We start from the raw sequence: 22860 nt of genomic DNA, 5'->3' as shown, positions 1-22860 counted from the left end.
CAGCAAACGTGGGAAACTTTAACCCGGGAAGCATCTGAGCAGAGGCCGGGTGAAGGGAGGATTCCCTGTGATAACTCCAAGTCTGAAGTCATTCCAGATCGCACAGGTTTTCAGAAAAGAACACTCAGGTGCTGCAGGCATTTGACCTGGAGGTCATAGGTCAATGCACCAGTTAGGACCCCCACACCAGAGCCCCAGGTTCCGCCCACGCTTGGGCTCCTGACTCCAGCTCCCTGCCCACACAGACCCTGGCAGGCAGCAGTGATAGGCAAGTCGTTGGGTCCGCGCCACCCACGTGGTGTCGCTCCCCCTCTTCGTGGAGGAACGACACAGGACCCTGCGCTGTTCTTTCGTCTGCTCGGCCTTCCCCGGGTTTGCTGCTGGTTCTTCCCGGGTTGGCTACTATCCCTTCCACCTCCGTGGAAGGGCAGTTCCCCCTGGCCACATTCCCCACTTCCGCAGGGGAGCGGCACACCGCCGGCCGGTTCTCTCGGGGGCTGCACGGGTTCCCTTAGATGTTCCCCATAGATGTTCCTGGTGCATGCCGTCTCTCTCCTCCTTTATAGTCCTCCTCTGCCAATCCTAACTCGGCTGCCCACACGCCGAGTACGCTGCTCTCCTCCAATCAGTAGCAAGTCCTACAGTTTATTGGTTGAACTGAAGGCAGCTGTGCGGAAGCTGTTTACTTCTCTCCCAACGCCATATTGGGGGAGAGCAGATGCATAGAATAAGTCTTAATTCGAGTAACTTAGTCTAGTCCGGATTGCTCCCCACAGATCCCCCTTTCTTTTTATTTTTTAGCGTTGATACGCGCCTGTCTTCGGTGTCCCGCGGCACACACTCTGCTCTACTTGCTAGAGTTGCCACAGGCTCTTACAAGTCCTATCAGGCAAACCGAATCCGGGTCCTCTCTTCGCCATGTTGTGAGGAGGTTTTTAGGTGCTGATGCATGCCTGTGTTCGGTGCCCTGCAGCGCATGCTCTGGTCGAGCCTGCAGGGGCTTACAAGCTCTATCAGGCAAACCGAATCCAAGCCTTCTCATTGCCTTTTTGTGGGGAGGCCTTACTGATGTTAATTCGTGCCTGTCTTCGGTGACCTGCGGCGCATAAGCTGCTAGCCGCCGCAGGTGCTCATCGTGCTCATCGCCTCACTTAATCAGGCAGACCGAATCCAAGCTCTCACATTGCAGTGTTGTAGGGAGGCCTTTCTATTTCTCTATTTCTCTATCTCCGGGCATTCCTATTTCTCCCATTTTACTTCTATCTTCCAGCATTCCTATTTCTCTCACTTTGCTTCTAAACTTCTATTTCTCTTATCCCTGCAGCTTCCCGGTGCCTCGCGCTGCCGGCAGCTTCACGGCTCCGCGCAGCTTCAGCCCGCGCCTCATCTGCGCAGCTCGGCTTTGCGCGGCTTGGCTTCGCGCGCTCCGCGGTCTCGCACTTAACCCTTTCGCGTCTGAACCACGGCCTACGCCAGCCCCGTTCCCTATCTATTCACGCCCCGTGCTCTCTCTGCACGCGGCGGCTTCCGCGAGTAACACAGCGTGGCTTACGTGTCCGCCACTAGCATTCAATCTAAGTTCCCCGGGCTAGCCTGGCGAATTCAACCCAGCGTACGTCTCCGCCCCACGGCTTGGCTTCCCGTCCTTTGCTCCCCGGGCTAATCAGACGGATCCCAACCAGGCTCACGTTTCAGCTTCTGGTTTCAACTTTTCGCCCCCTATTCCCGGGCTAACTTGAGAACCCCAAAGTGGCTTTCGTGTCCGCCTTGGCCTGCCCCCCACGGCTTCAATTTCCCTAACATTTTTCTCTACCCGGTATGTTTCCCCAAGCTTTCCTCCAACGATACTCCTCCCTCATTTCTCCTGGCCTCTCCCCACAGTCCGCGTCCGAGTCTGTTTGTTCTAGCTTTCACTTTCGCTTTCGACCTTAGAGATTTCTCCCAGCTTCCCCCCGTAGTCCGTATCTGAGTCTATGCCTAGGCTTTCAATAGCTTCCTCCGGCACCCTTTTCGTCCGGCTTTTCCCTAGGCTGTTTGCTAGTCTCTCTCTCCAGTATTTTCCCAATTCTTCCCGTTTCTTCCCGTTTCTTCCCTCCTAAGTTTGCTATCCGTCCTAGGTTTCCTATCCGAGCTAGGTTTCCTATCCGAGTCACGGCACCATTATGTCGCTCCCCCTCTTCGTGGAGGAACGACACAGGACCCTGCGCTGTTCTTTCGTCTGCTCGGCCTTCCCCGGGTTTGCTGCTGGTTCTTCCCGGGTTGGCTACTATCCCTTCCACCTCCGTGGAAGGGCAGTTCCCCCTGGCCACATTCCCCACTTCCGCAGGGGAGCGGCACACCGCCGGCCGGTTCTCTCGGGGGCTGCACGGGTTCCCTTAGATGTTCCCCATAGATGTTCCTGGTGCATGCCGTCTCTCTCCTCCTTTATAGTCCTCCTCTGCCAATCCTAACTCGGCTGCCCACACGCCGAGTACGCTGCTCTCCTCCAATCAGTAGCAAGTCCTACAGTTTATTGGTTGAACTGGAGGCAGCTGTGCGGAAGCTGTTTACTTCTCTCCCAACGCCATATTGGGGGAGAGCAGATGCATAGAATAAGTCTTAATTCGAGTAACTTAGTCTAGTCCGGATTGCTCTCCACAACGTGGGCATTGGGTACATGGGCACAGCACAGGGAGACAGGAGTCAGACCTTTTTAACAAAGGCAGATAGCTCAGGTGACATCAAGGAAAGTCTGCCCTCTGTGCCCTCACCCCTCCCTTCCTGGGAATGGGCAGGTGCAATGGAACGACCACGGACAGGACCCCCACGGGGCCCGAGCGCACCCAGAGCTCGGGAGGCAGAGGCAGCGTCTTGAGGAGTTAGCCTGCCGCGGGCTCCTTCCCTGTACACCCCTGTGGAATTTCCTGCCGAGTGACAGTCGCTTCCTTAACTAGAGTAAAGTGTTTCTTGGAGGGAGGGCGGGCAGAGGAGCACCGTGTGGGCAGATGAGTCGAGCTCAGCTTGGGTCTGAATGACGCTCGCAGGGTCAGGGACGAGGGACAGGAGGACCCTGCGCCCACCTGCACATAGCACCTTCAGTGGGAGGGCGGCGGGGGGCTTGCTACGGACGAATGAGAAGGGAGCCCCTGTGCTAGCAAGCTCCGAGGTGTGAACATGGATTCCAATCCTGCTGGTCTCTGCACAAGATATATGTAGATACAGACTGTATCTTAAAAGTATGTGGTTTACTAGACTTTACCAAAATTAAAAATGTTTGTGCTTCAAGTGACACCATCAAAAAGGTAAGAAGATAACCCTAAGAAGGGGGAAACAGTTACGGATTCTATTCCTGATAAGGGACTTGTACGGAGAATAAGGAACCCTTCAAACTCAACAACAAGCAGACACATAAACCAATTCAAAATGGGCAAAGGATACGAGTAGATACAGAAATGGCTGACAGGTACGTGTAAGAATGCTCAGATCCCCTGGCCTGAGGAAAATGCGAACCAAAACCACAACAAGACACCACCGCACCCCCACCTGGATGTCTAAAATCCGAAGGCCTGACAGCGAGGCTGGCGCTGTGGCGCAGTGGGTTAACCCACGGCTTGCAATGCGAGCACCCCACACCCAAGTGCCGGTCTGGGTCCTGGCTGCTCTGCTTCCATCCAGCTCCTGCCAACGCGCCTGGGAAGCAGCGGAAGATGGCCCAAGTACTTGGGTCCCAGCATGGGGTTTCTGGCTCCTGGCTGCAGCCTGGCCCAGCCCCAGCTGTAGTGACCACTTAGGGAGTAAAGCAGCAGCTGGTGGTACATCTTGCTCTGTTTCTCCCACTCTCTCATTTTGCTTTTAAACATTTATTTATTTATTTGAAAGGCAGTTAGAGAGAGAAAGAGAGAGAGAGAACTGATCTCTCAGCCGCTGGTTCACTCCCCAAATGGCTAACCAGCCAGGGCTGGGCCAGGCTGAAGCTAGGAGAGCGGAGCTCCACCCAGGTCTCCCATGCAGGGGGCAGGGCCCAAGCACTGGGCCATCTTCTGCTGCCTTCCCAGGCACATCAGCAGGGAACTGGATCAGAAGCAGGGCAGTTGGGACTTGAAGAGGCGCTCGCATATGAGATGTTGGTGTTGCATCTACCCACTGTGACACAACACTGGCCCCGAATAAATTATTATTATTTTTTTTTTTTGAAAAGGACTGAGAGTAACAAGCCTTGGCCAAGATATGGAGAAACTAGAATGCTCCCACACTGCTGGCAGGTGTGTAAGGTGGTGTAGTCTCCAGCCCGTGACCTCCCTCCCGGTGTCCGGGAATGCATCGTCCCCTGGCGGCACGCCGTCGCCCCGGCCCATCTGCCCAGGAAGCCCCTCCATGCAGCACCCGCTCCAGCCTACCTCATCAGGGCTGGACGCCTGGTACACGCGGCAAGAGTCCTCGTACTGCTTCTCGGCCTCGGCCTGGTCGGTCACGCCATTGGACTCGTACACGGGCGTCACGTTGTGGCAGAGCGCGATGGCCTTCACGGCCTCGTGCACGCGGCTGCTCATGGTCCGGCGCACCTTGGTGGTGACCGTGGGGCCCTTCTGCGCCGGTGGCTCCTGGGACTGCAGGGGAAGGAGAAACAAGTAAGGAGATGGCAAGGAAGGAGGGGTCTGGCAAGTGTGGGCGAATCCCCCGTGGAGCGACCGCGTTGATGTCCACTGTTCCGATGCACGGAGCTCTAGGTCTACCTACAGCAACCCTGCGGTAAAGGACGCATCACGTTCTGGGTTCCGACCGCTAATGCTTAGGGGGAACACATTACAATTTAATGAGTGACACCCCCCAAAAATGCAATGAGGCAGGTTCTTCCTGTGGACGCTGGGTCCGCCTTCCTCGGCGGTGTCAGGGCTCCCTGGGGCAGCTGGATGGGCTCTCGGCTGCTGTGCAAGTGTCCAGTGCATCGCAGGACACTCAGCAGCGTCTCTGGCCCCCCGGCCACCGGAAGCCAGCAGTCAGAGTATGACAAGAAACCAAAAACATCTCTAGATGGCACCCCATGGCCTGGGGAGGCCAAGTTCATCCCGGGTTCAGAACCAGTGTTTGAAATGTGAAGTCTTGTTGGCTTACCAACGAAGGCAAAAACCTTCAACTGCTGACAACCTGCAGAGCCAACAACCATCGGCAAGAAGCAACCGGGCAGGTGCAGCAGAGCCCAGGGACAGCCTGGCCAGGAGAAATTCCTGCAGGAAAGCGCCCAGGGCTCCACCAAGGAGGCTCTCTCTAGAGCAGTTTCAACCAAGCTCAAGCCGAGCCCTTCACGCCAGCAACAGAGCTTAACTGTCGCCGAGCAGCAGGTGCATCGCTCACACGGCCCGCCTTCCCTCTCCCCGCCCCACCTGTCAACGCGTGGCCCAGCCTGCAGAGGGCCAGGGAGCAGTGACTCAGTCTTGGGAAAACGTCTTCCAGTAACGGGGTAAGGAGAGCGTTCCCGGCCTTATCTTGGCTGCATGGTTAACAGCCGTGCGCCCTCCAGCCACACTGCCAGCTTCTTCCCGCCTCCGGCCTTTGCACGTCCCTGGGACCCCATCTGTCCCCAGATCTCTGCAGGCTGGCTTGCTCAGTCTCCTCACTCAAGTCTCAGCTCAAACAGCACCTCCTCAGGGCAGCCCTCCCCGAGTCCCCAGGTGCCACGGCTGCACCTGCCCCCTCCGAGCAGGTCACCCTGTGCTCCTGTCACCACCTCCAGAATCGGCCTGCTCGCCTGACAAGTCTCTCTCCTGTCCGACAGCAGGAAGAGGGAGCCCCTGTGTGAGTCTGTCCTCACTGTCCTGGTACCCAGGGCCGGCCCTGGCAGGCAGCACACACACGACAAACCAACAGATGAACCACGGTATCCCTAAGGTGGTGGCAGGGAGTCTGCAGTAGGTGTGCATTTTTTTTTTTAGTATTTACAAGAAGGAAAAATATCACACTGACCAGTATGAGCTCCAGATTTAAGATCGCGGTTTGGACAAAGGACCCCCTGCATCGGTCCGCCTGCCTCCCGGCTTTCCACATCCGGAAGCGAGAAATGTTTGTGGAGCTCCTGGCCTCTGCGTTCCATGAGAAACGTGTTTGTCCAGCAGCAGGGACGAGAGCGGATCCTTCGGGGCACCCGTGACACGTGGGTGCCCAAAATAGGGAACAGATGGGTTCCGAGAAACAAGAACGGCCCTCGCCTCATTTCTCCATACTATTTTTAGTAGTAGCATTCGACTCCTCAGGTAATTAGACAATTACTAAATTATTCTGGTCACATGGGGACACACAGGCCGCGGGCTTCCTGCTGTTAACCTTAGTGTCAGGAGCACACGAGTTTCACTTCCAGGCCAAAGGGCACTGCCTGGTAACAATAATGAGAGCCATGAATCAGCTCCGGCGTAACGGAATCATTATTTGCCCGGTGCTTTTCACTACCAAGAACCTCACTAAAATCATCAGCAGGGCGGGCGGTGTACAGAAGGTCCTCTGCGCCGGCACGCTAACCCGAGCACCTTTCCGTGTGAAGTTCTGTAATTTACGCTCCACACGAATTGACGTGATGAGGCCGCCGACACGGGTCCTCGTTTCGGCCGCGTTCCCCGGCACCTGGAGCAAATCATTCTTCCACACAAGGCACGAGGCGAATAATGAGACCTGGGACAGGGGCATGCCTGGGGCTGGCAGGGCTCAGGCACGGCAGGTCAGAACGCAAAGCACCCGGAGTTCAGGCCCGCGGAGGGCCCACAGCGCCAGGGCCCCGCCAAGCGGCTTTCACCAACACCCCACTCTCAGATCAGGTGCGGCGGCCGCCGGGCAACACATCAGCAGACAAGGGTGACAGCCGCGACCAACCACACAGGCAGCAGGGCACCGACTGCTCCCTTAAACTCGCGCCCGAGCCCTGGAGGTGAGAGAGGCGGAGACCCCGGGTGCTGCAGCCTCACTCACGGGCGTCAGAGTGCACGTGGGAAACCCGGAGGACAGAAGAGACCGCGGGGACTTCCAAGAAGCTCTGCATCAGGATAAACGTTTCTCCCAGCTCTGTCTTCCCGCGGGCTTTCGCCAGGGCCCCGCCATCATGGCATGGCAGGGCCCGGCCTGGGCGGTGCCAGCGCCTTCCCATATGGAAGAGGTTCACACGGTGCCGTGTTTATCTCGCACTCCTCCCCACAGGCCCTTTAACCTACACGCATTTCTCCCTACTGAGAAAATAACCCGGGGAAGCAGAAACAGATGTGGCGTCCACAGCGGTGACTTGGATTCCCCATGCCCTGGGGAAACCCTGCTGCCGGCGTCGACGTCCATGGGGGGCCAGCCGGGGAGTGCTGCGGGAGGCCCCAGGCAAGTGGGCGCGGGGAGAGGAGCCAAGATGGCCAGCCACAGAGCCAGCCTCAGCCCGGCAGGGTACCCCGTTCTCGGCATCCCAGCCCACCAGCGAGACACCCAAAGATAAAAGACAGCTTCCACTGCTTAGGCACGGCCCTCGGAGGGGCCACCTCCCAGCAAGAGCTCCAGGCTGTGCCACAGGAAAGGGCCGTCCAGACAGCGAGCGCCGAGTCACTAGGACACTGATCATCTTTGCACACTCAGAACTGCACCGAGTGTGGGCATCGCGGCAGCCCTGCGTCGTCATGAGTGGGCGCAATCGATAGAGATGCACCATTAGAGGGAAGGAATTTCTGGGACAGGAGCATCAACCACCCAGCCCCTGCCTCACCCGAAAAAAAGCTCAAAGCCAATGACTCACGAGCCTCAAAGGGCCACCACCAACCAGAGAGTCGGGCACAGAGCGACCACTCCCGGCGAGCCAGTGGAGGGACCTGCCGAATCCGGGACGAAGCCCGGTGTTTGCAGTTTAACAGCAGACGCCCCCTCCCACGACAAGGACAGATCTCAATGCAGGCACACGCTGCAAGCGTTCTCGGCATGGTGACCCTGCCCCTCGTCTGCTAACATCTGCAGACAGAGGGTGTGGGCCCAGGCAACACGCAGGCTGCTGCCCCCAGGGCCCGAATGCCAACTGTGAGTACGCTGCTCAGCTGTGACGAAGTGGACAGGGACCCGCCAGCCAGTGAGGCCGAGCAGCGTTAATACAGGGCTAAATCTTATCTTCCCTTAAAATTTCCATAACTGGGGACCGCAGCTGTGGCACAGTGGCTAAGCCACCACCTGCAGTACCAGTACCCCACACAGGTGATGGCTTGAGACCCAGCTGCTCCATATCCAGTCCAGCTCCCTGCTAATGTGCCGCCGGAGACCAGGAATAAGCTCCTGACTCCTGGCTTCAGCCTGGCTCAGCACCAGCCATTGCAGCCATTTGGGGAGTGAACCAGCAGATGGAAGCTTGCTCTCTCTCCCTCCCTCCCTCTAACTCTGCCTTTCAAATAAACAAATAAATCTTTTTAAAAATTTTTCCATACTTTACTCCTTATAGATTTCCTGCATTAGTTTTTTTTAAATACTGCATTAAATACTGTATTTAAAATTTTTTAAATATTGTATGATTCACATAGGCTACTGAGATTTCTTTGGTACCCCATTAGATTTGGGCCCGAGGCAAATTCCTCGCTTGTCCTACCTTAATCCAGGACTTTATACAAAACCATTATACAGTCACAGCATGGGTGCAAAGGGGACAACTGGACAGCGGTACCCGGCAGGGGCCAGGGTTGCGCTCGGAATCCCCAGCAAAGATTGTTAAAAATGCATGTGCACCTGCCTGAGCACCACACACAGTGAGCACAGGAGGGCCCAGGCAGATAGGTGCAATTTTAAACTTAACATGCGATCCTCATGCACAAATCTAGTCAATTCTAGCCAGCAGGCTAGGGCGCCACCTGGGATGCCAGCATCCCACAGGAGCGCCGGTTCAAGTCCCGGCTCTACCGCTTCCTCAGGCTCATCAGCAGAGAGCTGCACTGGAGGTGGTGCCTGTGGCCCTGCCCTCGCCACCCACATGGGAAACCAGATGGAGTTCTGGCCTCCTGGTCATTGCAGCAACTTGGGGAGTGAACCAGCAGATGGCAGATCTCTCTCTCTCTCTCTCTCTCTCTTTCCCTCTTTCTCTCTCCTCTCTTTGTAAGTCTGCCTTTCAAAAAAAACAAAAAACAAAAAACCAGATTTGCAAGAATATGATGTCTTCTTGTAGAAAAGGCAAAGAATTAGTTACAGAGAAACAATGCACACGCATCCGTCCAGACATACAAATGCTGATCAAACAGTTTGGCATTTTATACACCCAAGTGTTATACACCCAATTTTATACTGGTGTTCGCCAAGTGACACACACAGTTGGTGGTGTCAGGGCTTTGTCCCTGTGATTAACTGCATTATTTACTTCTTCTACAATGAAAAATGCATCAGAAAAAAACAAACAAACAAACAAACAGGGATTCTGTTTAAATGAGTCAAAAATAAAGTAGGTTATGTGTCCAGGAACAAAAACAAAAAATTGTTAGAAAGCATAAAGTGAACCTTCCACACATTTCCAGGAGAAGCAAGATGAACACTACCGGGGCGCGTGTTGTGGCACAGTGGGGGAGGCTGCTCGCGATGCCCGCAAGCCCTGTCGGAGGGCCTGGTTTGAGTCCTGCACACCGCACTTCCAGTCCAGCTCCCTGCTGATGCGCGGGGCGGGGGGCAGTGGGTGAAGGCTCAAGTACTTGGGTTCCTGCAACCCATGTGGGGACTTGGATGGAGTTCTGGGCTTCTGGCTTCACCTGGCTCAGCCAAAACTGTTGCAGGCATTTGGGGAGTGAACCAGTGGCTGGAAGGCCACTCTGTCTCTGTCTCTGTCTCTTTCTCTCTGTCGCTCTGCCTTTCAAATAATTAAATCTCTAAAAAACAAAACAACAACAACCCACTATTTGGCCCATAATAAGCAAATGCTGAAGAACTGGATGCATCTATGCACACAAGTCTTTGACAGAAAATAAACCATAAACTCACACTCATTCTTTTTTAAAGATTTATTTATTTATTTACCTGAAAGGCAGAGTTACAGAGAGGTAGAGGCAGAGAGAGAGAGATCTTTTATCTGCTGGTTCACTCCCCAGATGGCCACAACGGCCAGAGCTGCACCGATCTGAAGCCAGGAGCCAGGAGCCTTTTCTGGGTCTCCCCTGTGGGTGCAGGGGTCCAAGGACTTGGGCCATCTTCTACTGCTTTCCCAGGCCTCAGCAGAGAGCTGGATCAGAAGTGGAGCAGCTGGGACTCGAACTGGCGCCCATATGGGATGCTGGCACTGCAGGCGGTGGCTTTACCCACTATCCCACAGTGCCGGCCCCCTCACACTCATTTTAAACAAACAAAGAGCTTAGTGGGACGAGCATTCGGTGCAGCAGTTAAGACGCAGCTGGGACACCTGCCTCCACGTCCCAGTGCCTGGGTTTCTGTCCTGGCTCTGTTCTCCACTCCAGCTCCCAGGGGGCACCCGCCCAGACCCCAAAGAGTGATTGTGTGCCTGGGTCCCCGCCCCCACAGGGGAGACCAAGTGGAATTCCCAGCTCCTGGCTTCATCACGGCTAACGCAGGCATTTCCTAGTGAAGGGGAGGATGAGAGTTCTCTCTTTCAAATAACATGGAAATGATTTTCTAAAAATTTAAATTTCGAATCATCCTGTTATCAGCCATAAGGAGAAGAGAAATTCTGATGCCCACAAGCTGGGGATTCCTGGGCCAGGAAAGAGGCAGACACAGCCACACGACTCTGGCTGTTTGTGGGAAACGTCCCGAACGGGCCACCGCACAGCAGCGATGCAGATGGGGGGGGGGGGGGGCCTGCCGGGAGGCGGGTGAGGACAAGGAAGCGCCTGGGGCCTGAGGGCTGGAGGTCGATTTTGGAATCATTAAAAATGTTCTGAAATCAGGGCCGGCGCCGCGGCTCACTAGGCTAATCCTCCGCCTAGCGGCGCCGGCACACCGGGTTCTAGTCCCGGTCGGGGTGCCGGATTCTGTCCCGGTTGCCCCTCTTCCAGGCCAGCCCTCTGCTGTGGCCAGGGAGTGCAGTGGAGGATGGCCCAGGTGCTTGGGCCCTGCACCCCATGGGAGACCAGGAAAAGCACCTGGCTCCTGGCTCCTGCCATCGGATCAGCGCGGTGCGCCGGCCGCAGCGCGCCGGCCGCGGCGGCCATTGGAGGGTGAACCAACGGCAAAGGAAGACCTTTCTCTCTGTCTCTCTCTCTCACTGTCCACTCTGCCTGTCAAAAAAAAAAAAAATAAAAAAATAAAAATAAAAAAAAAAAAAAATGTTCTGAAATCAGACGGTAGCAAGTGTTGCCAAGGTCACGCACTTTAAAGGTGTGAACTCAATGGTTCTGCACACACGTCAATCACTTTTTAAACAGGTACTAGTAAATAGGTAAACAAGCCAGTCTCAGCCCGTAAAGTGCTGGCCACCTTCCTGCTGTTTACCTGGCCTTGTATTAATAACCTGGAGCTTCCCAGCCGGAATCTTGGAGAAGCACCCACTCTCTTTATGAGTTTGGCTTAGCTAAATAAGACTCTTAAAGCCAGCCTCCTGGCCACTCGTAAACTGCGCCCTCGGAAGACAAACACGCCCAGGAACTCAAAGACCACGCCTGTCTGACAGTGGAGGGAGGGCCCCGTCATGCTGAAGATTCAGACTCTGCCTAGATGTTGGAGAAGAAAACCAAAGGCAAACAGGTGCTCTGATTTTTTCTCCCCACACCCCAGGGGTTCACTGTGCAAACCCCAACTCGGAGTCCACGGGGGCCCACGACCGGAAAGGAAGTCTCACCTTCATGGCAGCCATTCCCCACTCTGCTGTGCTCTGGGGCTGCCCCATCACCCGCTCAGACTGGCAGCTCTGGCCTGAGGTCACGCACACCCCATTTCAATAACCACGGCTATAAAATTCCGGATGAAACCACGAAGGTCAAGGAAATGACGGCCGAGGGCACAGGCATCTTCGGGGGGGGGGGGCGGGGGCACTGTGCTCCGAGGCTGGACGGGGCAGCAGGCAGTACCACGACCCTCATCAAGCCGTAACCTTGACACGGCCGGATTGTATGGCTTGGAAATCATAGCTCTACAAGGTTATTTTTTTTATTTGACATATAGAGTTATAGACAGAGAAAGAGAGAGAAAGGTCTTCCTTCCGTTGGTTCACTCCCCAAATGGCCACTGCAGCCAGCGCTGTGCCGATCCGAAGCCAGGAGCCAGGTGCTTCCTCCTGGTCTCCCACGCAGGTGCAGGACCCAAGGACTTGGGCCATCCTCCATTGCCCTCCCGGGCCACAGCAGAGAGCTGGACTGGAAGAGGAGCGACCAGGACTAGAACCCGGCGCCCATATGGGATGCCAGCACTGCAGGCGGAGGATTAACCAAGTGAGTCACGGCGCCTGCCCCCTCAACAAGGTTATTAAGACAGCCACAGAAACATCCCACCAACGCTCACAGCAGGATATTCAGTCATCTGGACAGAGAGACGCACGCAGCCCCGGAGCTCACCCCAGCCTCACGTGCACCTCAACCCACCCACCCAGAGAGCTTAAAGCCGAGACTAGGACCGGCTGGCCCATTTACGAGCTTCCGCTGAGGAAGGGGCCAGAGACAGAGTTCACGACAAGAAATGCCGTTTTCTGACCTGTGCTGAGTGTTATCGGTGCAAAACCCAAAAACGAGCCATAAAACTGAAATGCACAAATATCCTGAGACAGGATGTCGGCTTCTGTAAAACCACGCAAACGGGCAAGGGTGTGAGGGTGTGTCTCCCATGGGGCACAGCGCCCATGAAGCTGTCCAAACCCATCAATCAACAGCAGGACAGGCCTGAGCAGGGGCCTTGACCAGGAAACAAACGCTCCGCTCGGTGCCGAGGGCCGGAGGGACGCCTGAGGGACCTGCAGCCCTGAGGACCACCGTGACCTGGAGGGGCTGACAGGGGTCACTGTGGAGGTCAGGCCAGAGAGAAGGCCATTTTGGGCCAAGCAGGTGAGAAAAGACGAAGACAGAAGGCAAACAGGTGCACTGGTGGGGGCAGGTGCGCTGGTGGGGGCAGGTGCGCTGGTAGTGGCAGGTGCGCTGGTGGGGGCAGGTGCGCTGGTAGTGGCAGGTGCACTGGTGGGGGCAGGTGCACTGGTGGTGGCAGGTGTGCTGGTGGGGGCAGGTGTGCTGGTGGGGGCAGGTGCGCTGGTGGGGGCAGGTGCACTGGTGGGGGCAGGTGCGCTGGTGAACAGGCAGTGATGGGGAAGAAGGCAGGGAGGGCGCCTGCATCCTGCAGTGAGCACCAGGGAGGCTGGGGCATCACACGCTGAGCGCGGAACCTCTGCAGGAGAAGCAAGTGGGGGAGGGGGGCTGAGAATGCCGGGATCCAGGGTAGAGCATCCCTGGGAGCCACGGCAGCGAGGCCATGCGTGCAGGCGCGTGACCATCCAGACTCTAGACACAGAAGGCACCGCGGGTCTCTCCAGGGTGATGGAAACTGGGGCAAAGGTCACCCAGGGAGGGCTGCAACAGTGCCCAGCCCCCACCCTGGAGACACCAACAGCGACTCAGTCACCAGGGAGAGGAGGGACCCTGGCTCCTCTTCCCTGTCCTGCGACGCGCCTCAGGATGTCAGCAGATGAAGTCCTCGGATCCCCCTGGGCACTGCCAATGCCCACGCAGGGAGCCTGGAACAAGTGCACTGCCGGCTGTGGGGGGCCACGTGAGCCGTATGAAGTAACTGTCCTCCAGGGAAGTGCGGCGCCCCCCCACGCACACACGCCGGCCCCGGCTCCTCTCATCGCAGGAGAGGGCCTGGAAGCCCACGTGCGCCCGCCAGAGAAGGCTGCAGGGAACTCGGTGTCGGACAGAACCGTGTCCTGCAGCACCCGGGGCTTCCCAGCACCTCTGCGCACTGAACTGGCTGAGAAATCACCAGCTAGGCTAACACACGCACGCGGAACACGGCCTCCGCCCACACGGGCTGCTTCCACGGGTCGGCTGAGTGGAGCGGAGACGAGAACCCACCAGGAGCACAAGTGCAAAGGATTCGGTAGCCACGGGTTTGCAGGGGCTGGCGGGAACCAGGGAGCGATTCCTAAAGAGCATGGGGCTTCTCCGGGAGGACAGACTTGAACGTGACATAAAAGCGACTGCAGTGACAGTGGCACAGTTCTACAAAGGCAGCAAAAACCGCAGAATCGGACGGTGTAAACGTGGACGACAGAGCATCACCAATTCTCTCCACGTGGCTGTTGGGGAGCCATCAAGGGGGCGGGGAAGGCCTTACCTGAGTGTAGATGCTGAAGATGTGGCTCTGCACCTCGTCCATCGAGTCAAGGCCATAGGCCACGGTCCCCAGATGCAGCCGTTTGAAAACCATCTCGTTCTGGGTGAGAGTCCCTGAAACACAAGACACGTGGGCAACGCGTGTGCATCCCAGGGTGCCCCGAGCAACAGTCGGGGCGCTGCTGCTGTCCGAGACTCCCCTGTGTCACAGCCGCCCCTGCTGCACTGCACGGCTGACACCGCTGCCTATGATCCCACTCCACTTTGGAAGATGGGGCCTCCGGTTGCCATGGAAACATCGCCACACCCATTCGCTGGGGTGACCCAGGAGCACTGTCAATCAAGGTGTCGGATTAATTTCGCTGGCTGCGAGGTAGGCACGTGACTCACACTAGGCCAATTAGATTCTATCTAGAGGCACCAGAACCCTGAACAGAAAGACACACGAAGGGGAGCTGAGTGGCCCTGACACAGGCCATGACAGAGCCCTGCAGGAGGCGTCGGGGGTCCTGATGCTGACGTGTCCGGAACTTCCCCTGCCCCCTCCTTTCTGAAAGCTTCCCTTCCACTCCACAGCCTGTAAGAGTTGGAGGTGAAGGCGCCCAGGCTCCCCACCCCCAGTCCTTGCTCTCCGCACAGCCTCGGGCACGCTGATGTGGGGAGCAGGATCAGGGTGTGGCTGTGAGAGCAGGGCTCGAGGCCAGGCCGACTGTGTACCAGGCCCGTGACATGTCACGCCACCTCTCTGTGCCTCGGGTGCTCGTCTAAAGGGGCACAAAGACACCACCTAACCCACGTGGTGAGGATGCAGCCGGGTCACTAAACAGCCCAGGACGGTGGGGGCTCACCACACCCATCATCATCATCTTCATCTCAACCAGCCACATGCCCCGTAAAAGGGGAAGAGAACGAAAGAGCAGCGTGCACCCTCCTGTCTCCGGAGAGCGGCCCCGCACCTGCGGCCCGGGAGGCGCTCACCTGTCTTGTCCGTGAGTAGGTACGAAATCCTGCCCAGCTGCTCCGGGATGGTGCTGGAGCGGACCACGGTGCTGGGGATTTTCGAGTCCCTTCGAATCACCCAGCTGTACACGATCTTGCCCATGTCGAGGTTCACACGCAAACTAGCCAGAAAGCCAGAGCCGACAGGTGAGCGGGGCTCAGGCAGGACTCCCTGGCCTTCACACCAGCCAGGTGGGCCCTGGCTACACCTGGGCCGCGGCACCCTCACCCACTCCCTGCAGAAGGTGCCTGCCGGGCCTGAATCCACAGATTCAACCCCAGTCCCCACCGCTGCCAAAGAGCGCACTGAACAAATCGCTGTTTCCACCAAGTCGCTCCATTGCAGAGAAAAAGCATCCGATACAGAAAGGGTGGCTGTTTAACTTCTCAAAAACAATGACTGGCCCCTAAGCTAATATATTTTTGCTATTATATTCATTTCTTAAGCTGTGCTAACATTTACAGAACATAAAAGTCCTTTTAATCATGTTAAGTGTGCAGTTCCAAGGTGGCTAGATGCACTAAGTCTCCAATTATGTTACAGGCAGTTTTAACGCCCTCCACGTCACTCACTGTCACGCTGTAAGACCTGCTCTGCTAACAGCAGACTCTGACCCCCTGAACCCAGCAGCCCGAGCGTGTTGGCTGGGACACAGCCCCTGAGCTCGTCCCGCTGTCGTGCCGAAGACCACGGCCTCAGTCCTCGGAGAAGAGAAATTCTGAGACAACAGCTGGAGCTCCTGGCCTAACCACGGCTGTTGCAGCCATTTGGGGAGTTGAACCAGCGGATAAGAGGTCTCTCTCTCCTCCTAACTCCCTCAAATAAATAAAAATAATTATTAAAAGCACACACACACACACATACACAAAACGACAGAGTGAGAGACAGTGACCTTCCATCCGCTGGTTCATTCCCTAAACGGTCACAACAACTGAGGCTCGGCCAGTCTGAGGCCAGGAGTCTGGAACTCCATCCGGGTCTCCACATGAGTACAGGAGCCCAAGCACCTGCTGCTTTCCCAGGTGCATTAGCAAGGAGCTGGACTGGAAGAGGAGCAGCTGGGTCTCGAACCAGCACTCTTACGGGATGCCAGTATCGCAGGTGGCAGTGGTTTAACCCACTGTGCCACGTCAGCCCAGGAGTGACCTTTTAACCAGAGTGATTCTGGGAGGAAGGCTCCTGAAGAACCGGTGCTTGGACGCCGCGGCCGCAGAGTGTGGCACACGCTCCGACCCTGATGGTTAGGCCGCCACTCTGCAGGGCCCAGCTCCTTCCCAAAGCTCCAGTGGCACCACCTTTGCATGAGCAGCGAGAGACACTGCCACGGCCCCCAGACACCAGCCCGTGCTCTGCTCACCTGATGGGGATGATGTTGGAAAACAAGAGCAGGAAGCGGATGATCTGCAGGTACCAGCGGCCAGCAAAGTGCTGGAGGGCGACCATGACCAGTGAGACCACCACCAGTGCGCCAAAGAGGATCTTGGTGAGGCAGTTCACCTCCAGGTCAAACAGGCCGATCTGGGGACAGAGCACAGTGACCTGGTGCGGCCCTGGCCTGCCTGGCCAGCTGGCCCTTCACCCCTGAGCCTCCACTCCAGGTGAGACAGTGGGGTCCCCCCCAACAACGTACACATCCCCAGAGCTCCAGTCTTTGAACGCCAGGCTCTGTGGGCGAGAGTTCATCAGTGACATCCAAGGGACCTCGGAGAACGTTTAAGATTTAGACTTGGAACATCAGCAAGTGAGCGCCCTGCTGCGGCTGTGCACTGTGCAGCCACGACATCCAGCGGCCGCGCTCGCTCAGCACAGCTCCACACGCGAGTTCCATGCTGGGTGGGAGCGTGGGGGCCACACCACTGGTGGCCTCTGATGTTTAGGTGCTGCATCAATCAACGTAAGTTCTTCTTAATTTTCATTTTTATTTGAAAGGCAGAGAGAAAGAGAAAAAGAAAGAGCCATCTTCCATCTGCTGGTTCACTCCCCAAATGCTCACAACAGCTAGGGTTAGGCCAGGCCAAAGCCAGGGTCCCAGAACTCAATGCGTCTCCCACATGGGGGACAGGACCCAACTACTGAAGCCATCACCTGTCGCCTCCTGGGCGATCAGAAACGGAGGAGCCCGACTGGAACCATGCAGGTGTCCCTGAGCCAAACGCCCACCCTTGAACATGACTGCTTTAACAATTGGGCATTTACTGTCACGTACAGTACAGAAAACATGACTAGGACGTGAAATCCAGAGCATCACAGACACAGGGAACAAGGGCAGACATCTGCACACTGACGGAGAGGGCACCTGGGACCCCACAGCCCAAATCCACGGCCCGAGTTCCAGGCACGGCTCTAGCTCCCAGCTATGTTCCGCCTGGGAGGCAGCAGGGGAGGCTCGAGCGCCTGGGGTCCCTGCTACCAGCATGGGCGACCGGGACAGAGACGCGGCTCCTGGCTCTGGGCTGGCTCAGCCCCAGCTGCTGCAGGCGTGTGCGGAGCGAACCCCTAGATGCAGCATCTCTCTGTCTGCCTTTCAAACAGTTCGGAAGAAGAAACGGAGCAGGACGAAGCTGACGCCGGAGACAGATGACGTGACGGTGGTGCCGATGACTGTTCTGGTGGCCTGACTGTGACTCAAGTTTGGGAAATGAGTGATGGACAAGGACAGGGTTCAACAATGTTTTCTCAGAGATGGGAGGAGAGGCTGGAGGGAGGGTCGTGCGTGAAACAAGCAGCAGTCGGGTCCTGGGGAGACTGCAGACCTGGCTGCACCTGATGGGCGCCCCCACATCACTCAGCATGTCGCGAACCCCACAGGCCGGCCTCTTCCCACAGTCATCCAGACAGCACGACCCACCTGTGAGATGACTCACCTGCGCTAAGGGCTACATGAGGGCTGTGAGGACTGAACCGCCAGGCAAAGCGCTAGCACTTCATGTATCTGTGTACACGCGAGTACATCTTCACAAATCATGTATGCCTGTGTGTGCATGCCCATGTGTGTAACATGCACATGTGTATGCCCATGTGTGCAGCGTGTACATAGATATGTGTGTGCCCTGTGTAACATATACATACATGTGTGTGTACTCATGTGTGTAATGTCTGTGTGCATTTGTGCATATGCTGGGGCACAACATATGCATGCATATGTATGCACCCAGATCCGTAACATATACATGCATGTATATATGCCCATGTGCATGCATGCATGTGCATATATGCCCATGTGTGTAACATGCACATGTATGTGTGCATGCATCCAGGTGTGTGATGTATGCATGTGTGAATACATGTGTGTGTGACATATGCATACGTGTGTATATGCCCTATAGCATATGCATATGTGTGTATGCACCCATCTATGTAACATGCACATGCATGAGTGTATATGCCCATGCATGTAGTGTATGCATGTGTGTATACGCCCATGTGTATAACATACACATGCATGTGTGTGCCCTTGTGTGTAGCATATGCATACATGTGCATATGCCCTTGTGTGTGATGTGTGCTTACATGTGTATGGCCACTTGTGCAACAAATGTACACGTTTGTGCCCATATGTGTAACATGTGTGTGCATGTGTGTATGCCCTAGTGTGTAACATGTGCATACATGTGTGTGACCTAGTGTGTGACATGTGCATACATGTGACATGTGTGTATGTGTATACACACGTGTAACATATGCATGCATTTGTGTATATGCCCAAGTGTGTGACATGTGCATACATGTGTGTGACATGGGCGTGTATGTGTATATGCACATGTGTAACGTATGCATGCATTTGTGTATATGCCCGAGTGTGTGACATGTGCACACATGTGTGTGACATGGGCGTGTATGTGTATATGCACATGTGTAACGTATGCATGCATTTGTGTATATGCCCAAGTGTGTGACATGTGCACACATGTGTGCACCTTATGCATGCATTGTGTATATGCCCATATAACATATGCATGTGTAGGAGTCCACGTGTGGACATGCATCCATGTGTGTGCATCTGTGTGTAACATATACATGCATGTGTGTGCCCGTGTGTGTGTGTGTAACATGCACATATATGCAGGAAAAGAAAATGTGAACAGGAAAAGGTACTGCAGAAAGCTGATGGGAAACAAAATACTGAATGAATCCTGGTGCAACAAATTGTTGAAATCTGTGCATTGTTTTTTCATACTTTGCGTTTTCCATGAACTTTCTGAAGACACTTCATAAATGGAGAAATATGGTGAGATGTTTCTGGTTTTAGTTTTTGGTTGGTGCATAATGATGGTACATATGTAGGGGTACAGTGTGACAAGATCAGATCCGGGTAATTAGCACACCCGTTATTTCTCGGCAGTAACACTCAAACTCCCTTCTTCCAGCTATTCCGAAATGCACAAAACAACACATCACTGATGACCACATCCCCTGCCGACGTCAGAACACCAGGCCCCACTCCTCTCTCACTGTGACACCGGACTGTGCCCCCCGCCCCACACACACACACAGGTGCCCCCTCCCTGTTTTTAAAGCTCATCCCTCATCCCGCCCACACCAAGCACTGGTGTGCCTGGGCTCAGCCAGCCCGGGACCCTGCACACACCTTGCTCCGGGGGTTTGACGTGTTCATCACGCTGCGAAGCTCCCGGCCGGTGTAGAGGACCACGCCCACCACGGTGCCTGAAACCATAACACACAAGCCAGAGAGATGCCAGCAGTCAGGTGGCTTGACAGACAGCTGGAGAGAGCGTGTCCGACATCCGGCAGCCACGCCCTGGGAATGCCCCAACTGCTGCACCAGCCACTGGGGACCGGACCAGCACGACAGCCACCAGCCATTTGGGTCGGCTTGCGTTTCAGTTCAGGGGAAGTTGAGTAGAACGACTCCCCACCCCCAGGCACTGGGATCATTCACCCCGGCTGCCTCAGGGGCCAGGGCGCTCCTTACTGCAGAGGGGCCGCAGGTTGGTGGCTGGGGGCCCAGAAGCTTCTAATGGCAGGAGAGATGGGGGAGGGCTTGTCCACCCTGTGTGCACTGGCTGTGGAAGCTTAAGAGGTGCCTAGAGCATACCTATGTTCATAAACCATCATAGGAGGGACCAGAGCTGTGGCATAGTGGGTAAAGCAGCCACCTGCAGCGCCAGCATCCCATATGGGCGCCGGTTCGAGACCCAGCTGCTCCACTTTCGATCCAGCTCTCTGCTATGGCCTGGGAAAGCAGTGGAAGATGGCCCAAGTCCTTGGACCCCTGCACCCATGTGGGAGACCCAGAAGAAGCTCTTGGCTCCTGGCTTCAGATCAGTGCAGCTCCAGCCATTGCAGCCATCTGGGAAGTGGACCGGTGGATGGAAGACCTCTCTCTCTCTCTCTCTCTCTCTCTCTCTCTCTAACTCTGCCTTTCAAATAAATAAATAAATCTTAAAAAAATGTTTATAGGAACTCATGAATACAATTTCCTTTTGTTCTTTTGAATTTCTGAATTTTTATGTATTTTCTTTATTTGAAAAGCAGAGAGAGAGAGAGAGAGAGATAGGGGTGGGGTGGGAACATCTCTCATCTTCCAGGAGCATCCCACACCCACTGCAATACAAGAGCTCCACTTCTCAACTATCCACATCGTCTGAGGTTAGGCCAGACCAAGGCCAGGAGCCCAGAACTCAATCCAGGTCTCCCACGTGGTGGCAAAGACCCGAGTAACTGAACCATCACTGCTGCCTCCAGGAGTGCACACCAGCAGGAAGCCGGAACGGGCAGCAGAGCCAGGAGTCTGACCAGGAACCATGACATTATTTGCAGATACCCCAGGCAGCATCTTAACCGCTGTACCAAGCGCCTGCCCCAGGCACCTTCTCCCCACAGTGAGCACAACTCCTTCATCTGATCTCTCCATTTTCTTTCCTGAGGATTTCCCCTCCCTATTCTCTCCCCCGGGCATGATGAGGAAAAGCACCAACCAAACGATGAATAACTAACAGGGCCGGCACTGTGGTACAGCAGGTTACGCCGTCACTCCCTGCACCAGCACCGGGAACTTCTGGCCCAGCTCCTGGCTCATGCACCTGGGAAAGCAGCGGAAAATGGCCCGAGTACTTGGGCTCCTGCCACCCACAGGGGAGACCTGGATGGAGCTCTGGACCCCTGACCCCAGCCGTTGTGGCCACTTGGGGAGTGCATCAGCAGACGGAAGATCTCTCTGTCTCTCCCTTTCTCTGTCATTCTGTTAAATAAACAAATCTTAAAAAAAGAAGAAATGCTAATGTCCAGTTGACACAGAAAAGATGCTCAATCCAGCACATAAGCAAAGAAATATGAAACAAACCACTTTAATCCTCATGAGATGAGCAAAGATCCAAAAGACCGACAACACCCGGAGGCGAATGGAGGCGGGCGCAAGCGGTCGGAAAGGGAATCCCACCGCCAGCGCTGCTGGCTGCAGACCCACTGGCACAAGCTATTTTGGGGGCCATCTGGCAACGTCTTTCAGAAACGCACGCATTTCCCCTTTCAGCCTGCACCAGGAAGAGCCCCACAGCGTGGGGGAGCCGGGCAGGGATAAGGAAAGTACACCAGGGACCTCGAGGCGAGGGGGCGGCTGGGAGGCGGAGCGCTGTGCGCGGGGCAGCCGGCAGGCACCCAAGGAGCCGGGGAGACAGCAAGGGCAGCCCTGCCAGGCTCGCAGGGAAGACCTAGGGACCTCGAGGCGAGGGGGCAGCTGGGAGGCGGAGGGCTGTGTGCGGGGCAGCCGGCAGGCAGCCCAAGGAGCCGGGAGACAGCAAGGGCAGCCCTGCCAGGCTCGCAGGGCAGGCCCAGGAATGCAAGCAGGTCTCCGCTGGACAAGAGTTGGCCACCTCCCCCTCCCCATCGCCCCCACCAGCACTGACAGTCATGGTCGCAGCAGGAAAGGGGCCAGGAGCTTCCCACACCCGCTGCGGTACAAGAGCCCCACCCACAGCACGGTGCTCTGCTGCGTCTGTGGAAAAAGAACCCCAAGAGGAGCTCACGATGTCCCTCCCAAGGCCAGGGCCCAGGGCCAGGCCAATGACAGCCTGTGGCTGTGGGGCTCCCAGCAGATGGTGCTCTCCTGCAAACGTGGTGGCCCCTGCAGCCACAGCAGATGGGGGGGCCGGCGGGAGGGCAGCCCAGGCTGTGCTGGGAAGGCCACATGGCCACTGCACCTGCTCCTGCACAGACACAGCTCAGCCCAGGGTGGCTGAGGGGCCTCATGACAGGGCACTCCAAGGGGAGGGTCCTGCACACTGGCCAGGCCAGCCTGATGCCACCCAGGGCTGAGAATGGCCTTCGCGCCTCAGGCCTCCCTGTGCACAGGCCCAAAGCTCAGCCTGCGGCAGATTGGACACTGGGCCGGCGGGGTTGCCCCAGGCAACCGCATCCTGTTTCCAGGCTGTAAGCCAGCCAAGAAGTCCTCCCAGTCGGGTGACTCCCGTGCTGCGCGGGGCCACCCCCACACATGACCACACCCTCATCTGCCACGGTCCCCGCCCTCTACCTACAACTCTCATCCAGACACCCCAACCCCAGGCACCGCCCGTTTCCTGTGCTGTCACCGCCAGTCGTCCTCACCCTCTGCAGGATTAGCTCCGACAAGCCAGGAATCTTCTCCATTATCTCTGACAAGCCGGGCAGTTGGAACCAAGC

The 22860-nt window shown here is 56.2% G+C and overlaps 1 protein-coding gene and 1 long non-coding RNA gene across 6 annotated transcripts in view; one reads left to right on the top strand and one right to left on the bottom strand.

The window, feature by feature from the left end:
- Positions 1 to 22860, top strand: part of LOC127487350 (uncharacterized) — a 1183652-nt gene that overhangs the window by 925258 nt on the left and 235534 nt on the right. The window lies entirely within an intron of this gene.
- Positions 1 to 22860, bottom strand: part of ATP9A (ATPase phospholipid transporting 9A (putative)) — a 136820-nt gene that overhangs the window by 46200 nt on the left and 67760 nt on the right. For all 5 annotated transcript variants that reach the window (XM_070051684.1, XM_070051685.1, XM_070051688.1 and 2 more), the window contains exons 10-14: positions 19808 to 19884; positions 16577 to 16737; positions 15198 to 15340; positions 14221 to 14333; positions 4377 to 4586 (exon numbers count right to left, since the gene is read on the bottom strand). In XM_070051684.1, the coding sequence (XP_069907785.1) occupies positions 4377 to 4586; positions 14221 to 14333; positions 15198 to 15340; positions 16577 to 16737; positions 19808 to 19884 (704 nt within the window). The remainder of the gene's footprint in view (positions 1 to 4376; positions 4587 to 14220; positions 14334 to 15197; positions 15341 to 16576; positions 16738 to 19807; positions 19885 to 22860) is intronic.

Source organism: Oryctolagus cuniculus, chromosome 11 (genome assembly GCF_964237555.1).
Source record: "Oryctolagus cuniculus chromosome 11, mOryCun1.1, whole genome shotgun sequence".
Lineage (NCBI taxonomy): Eukaryota > Metazoa > Chordata > Mammalia > Lagomorpha > Leporidae > Oryctolagus > Oryctolagus cuniculus.
The sequence above is the reverse complement of the archived record's forward strand: the minus strand, read 5'-3'. Positions and strand labels throughout refer to the sequence as shown.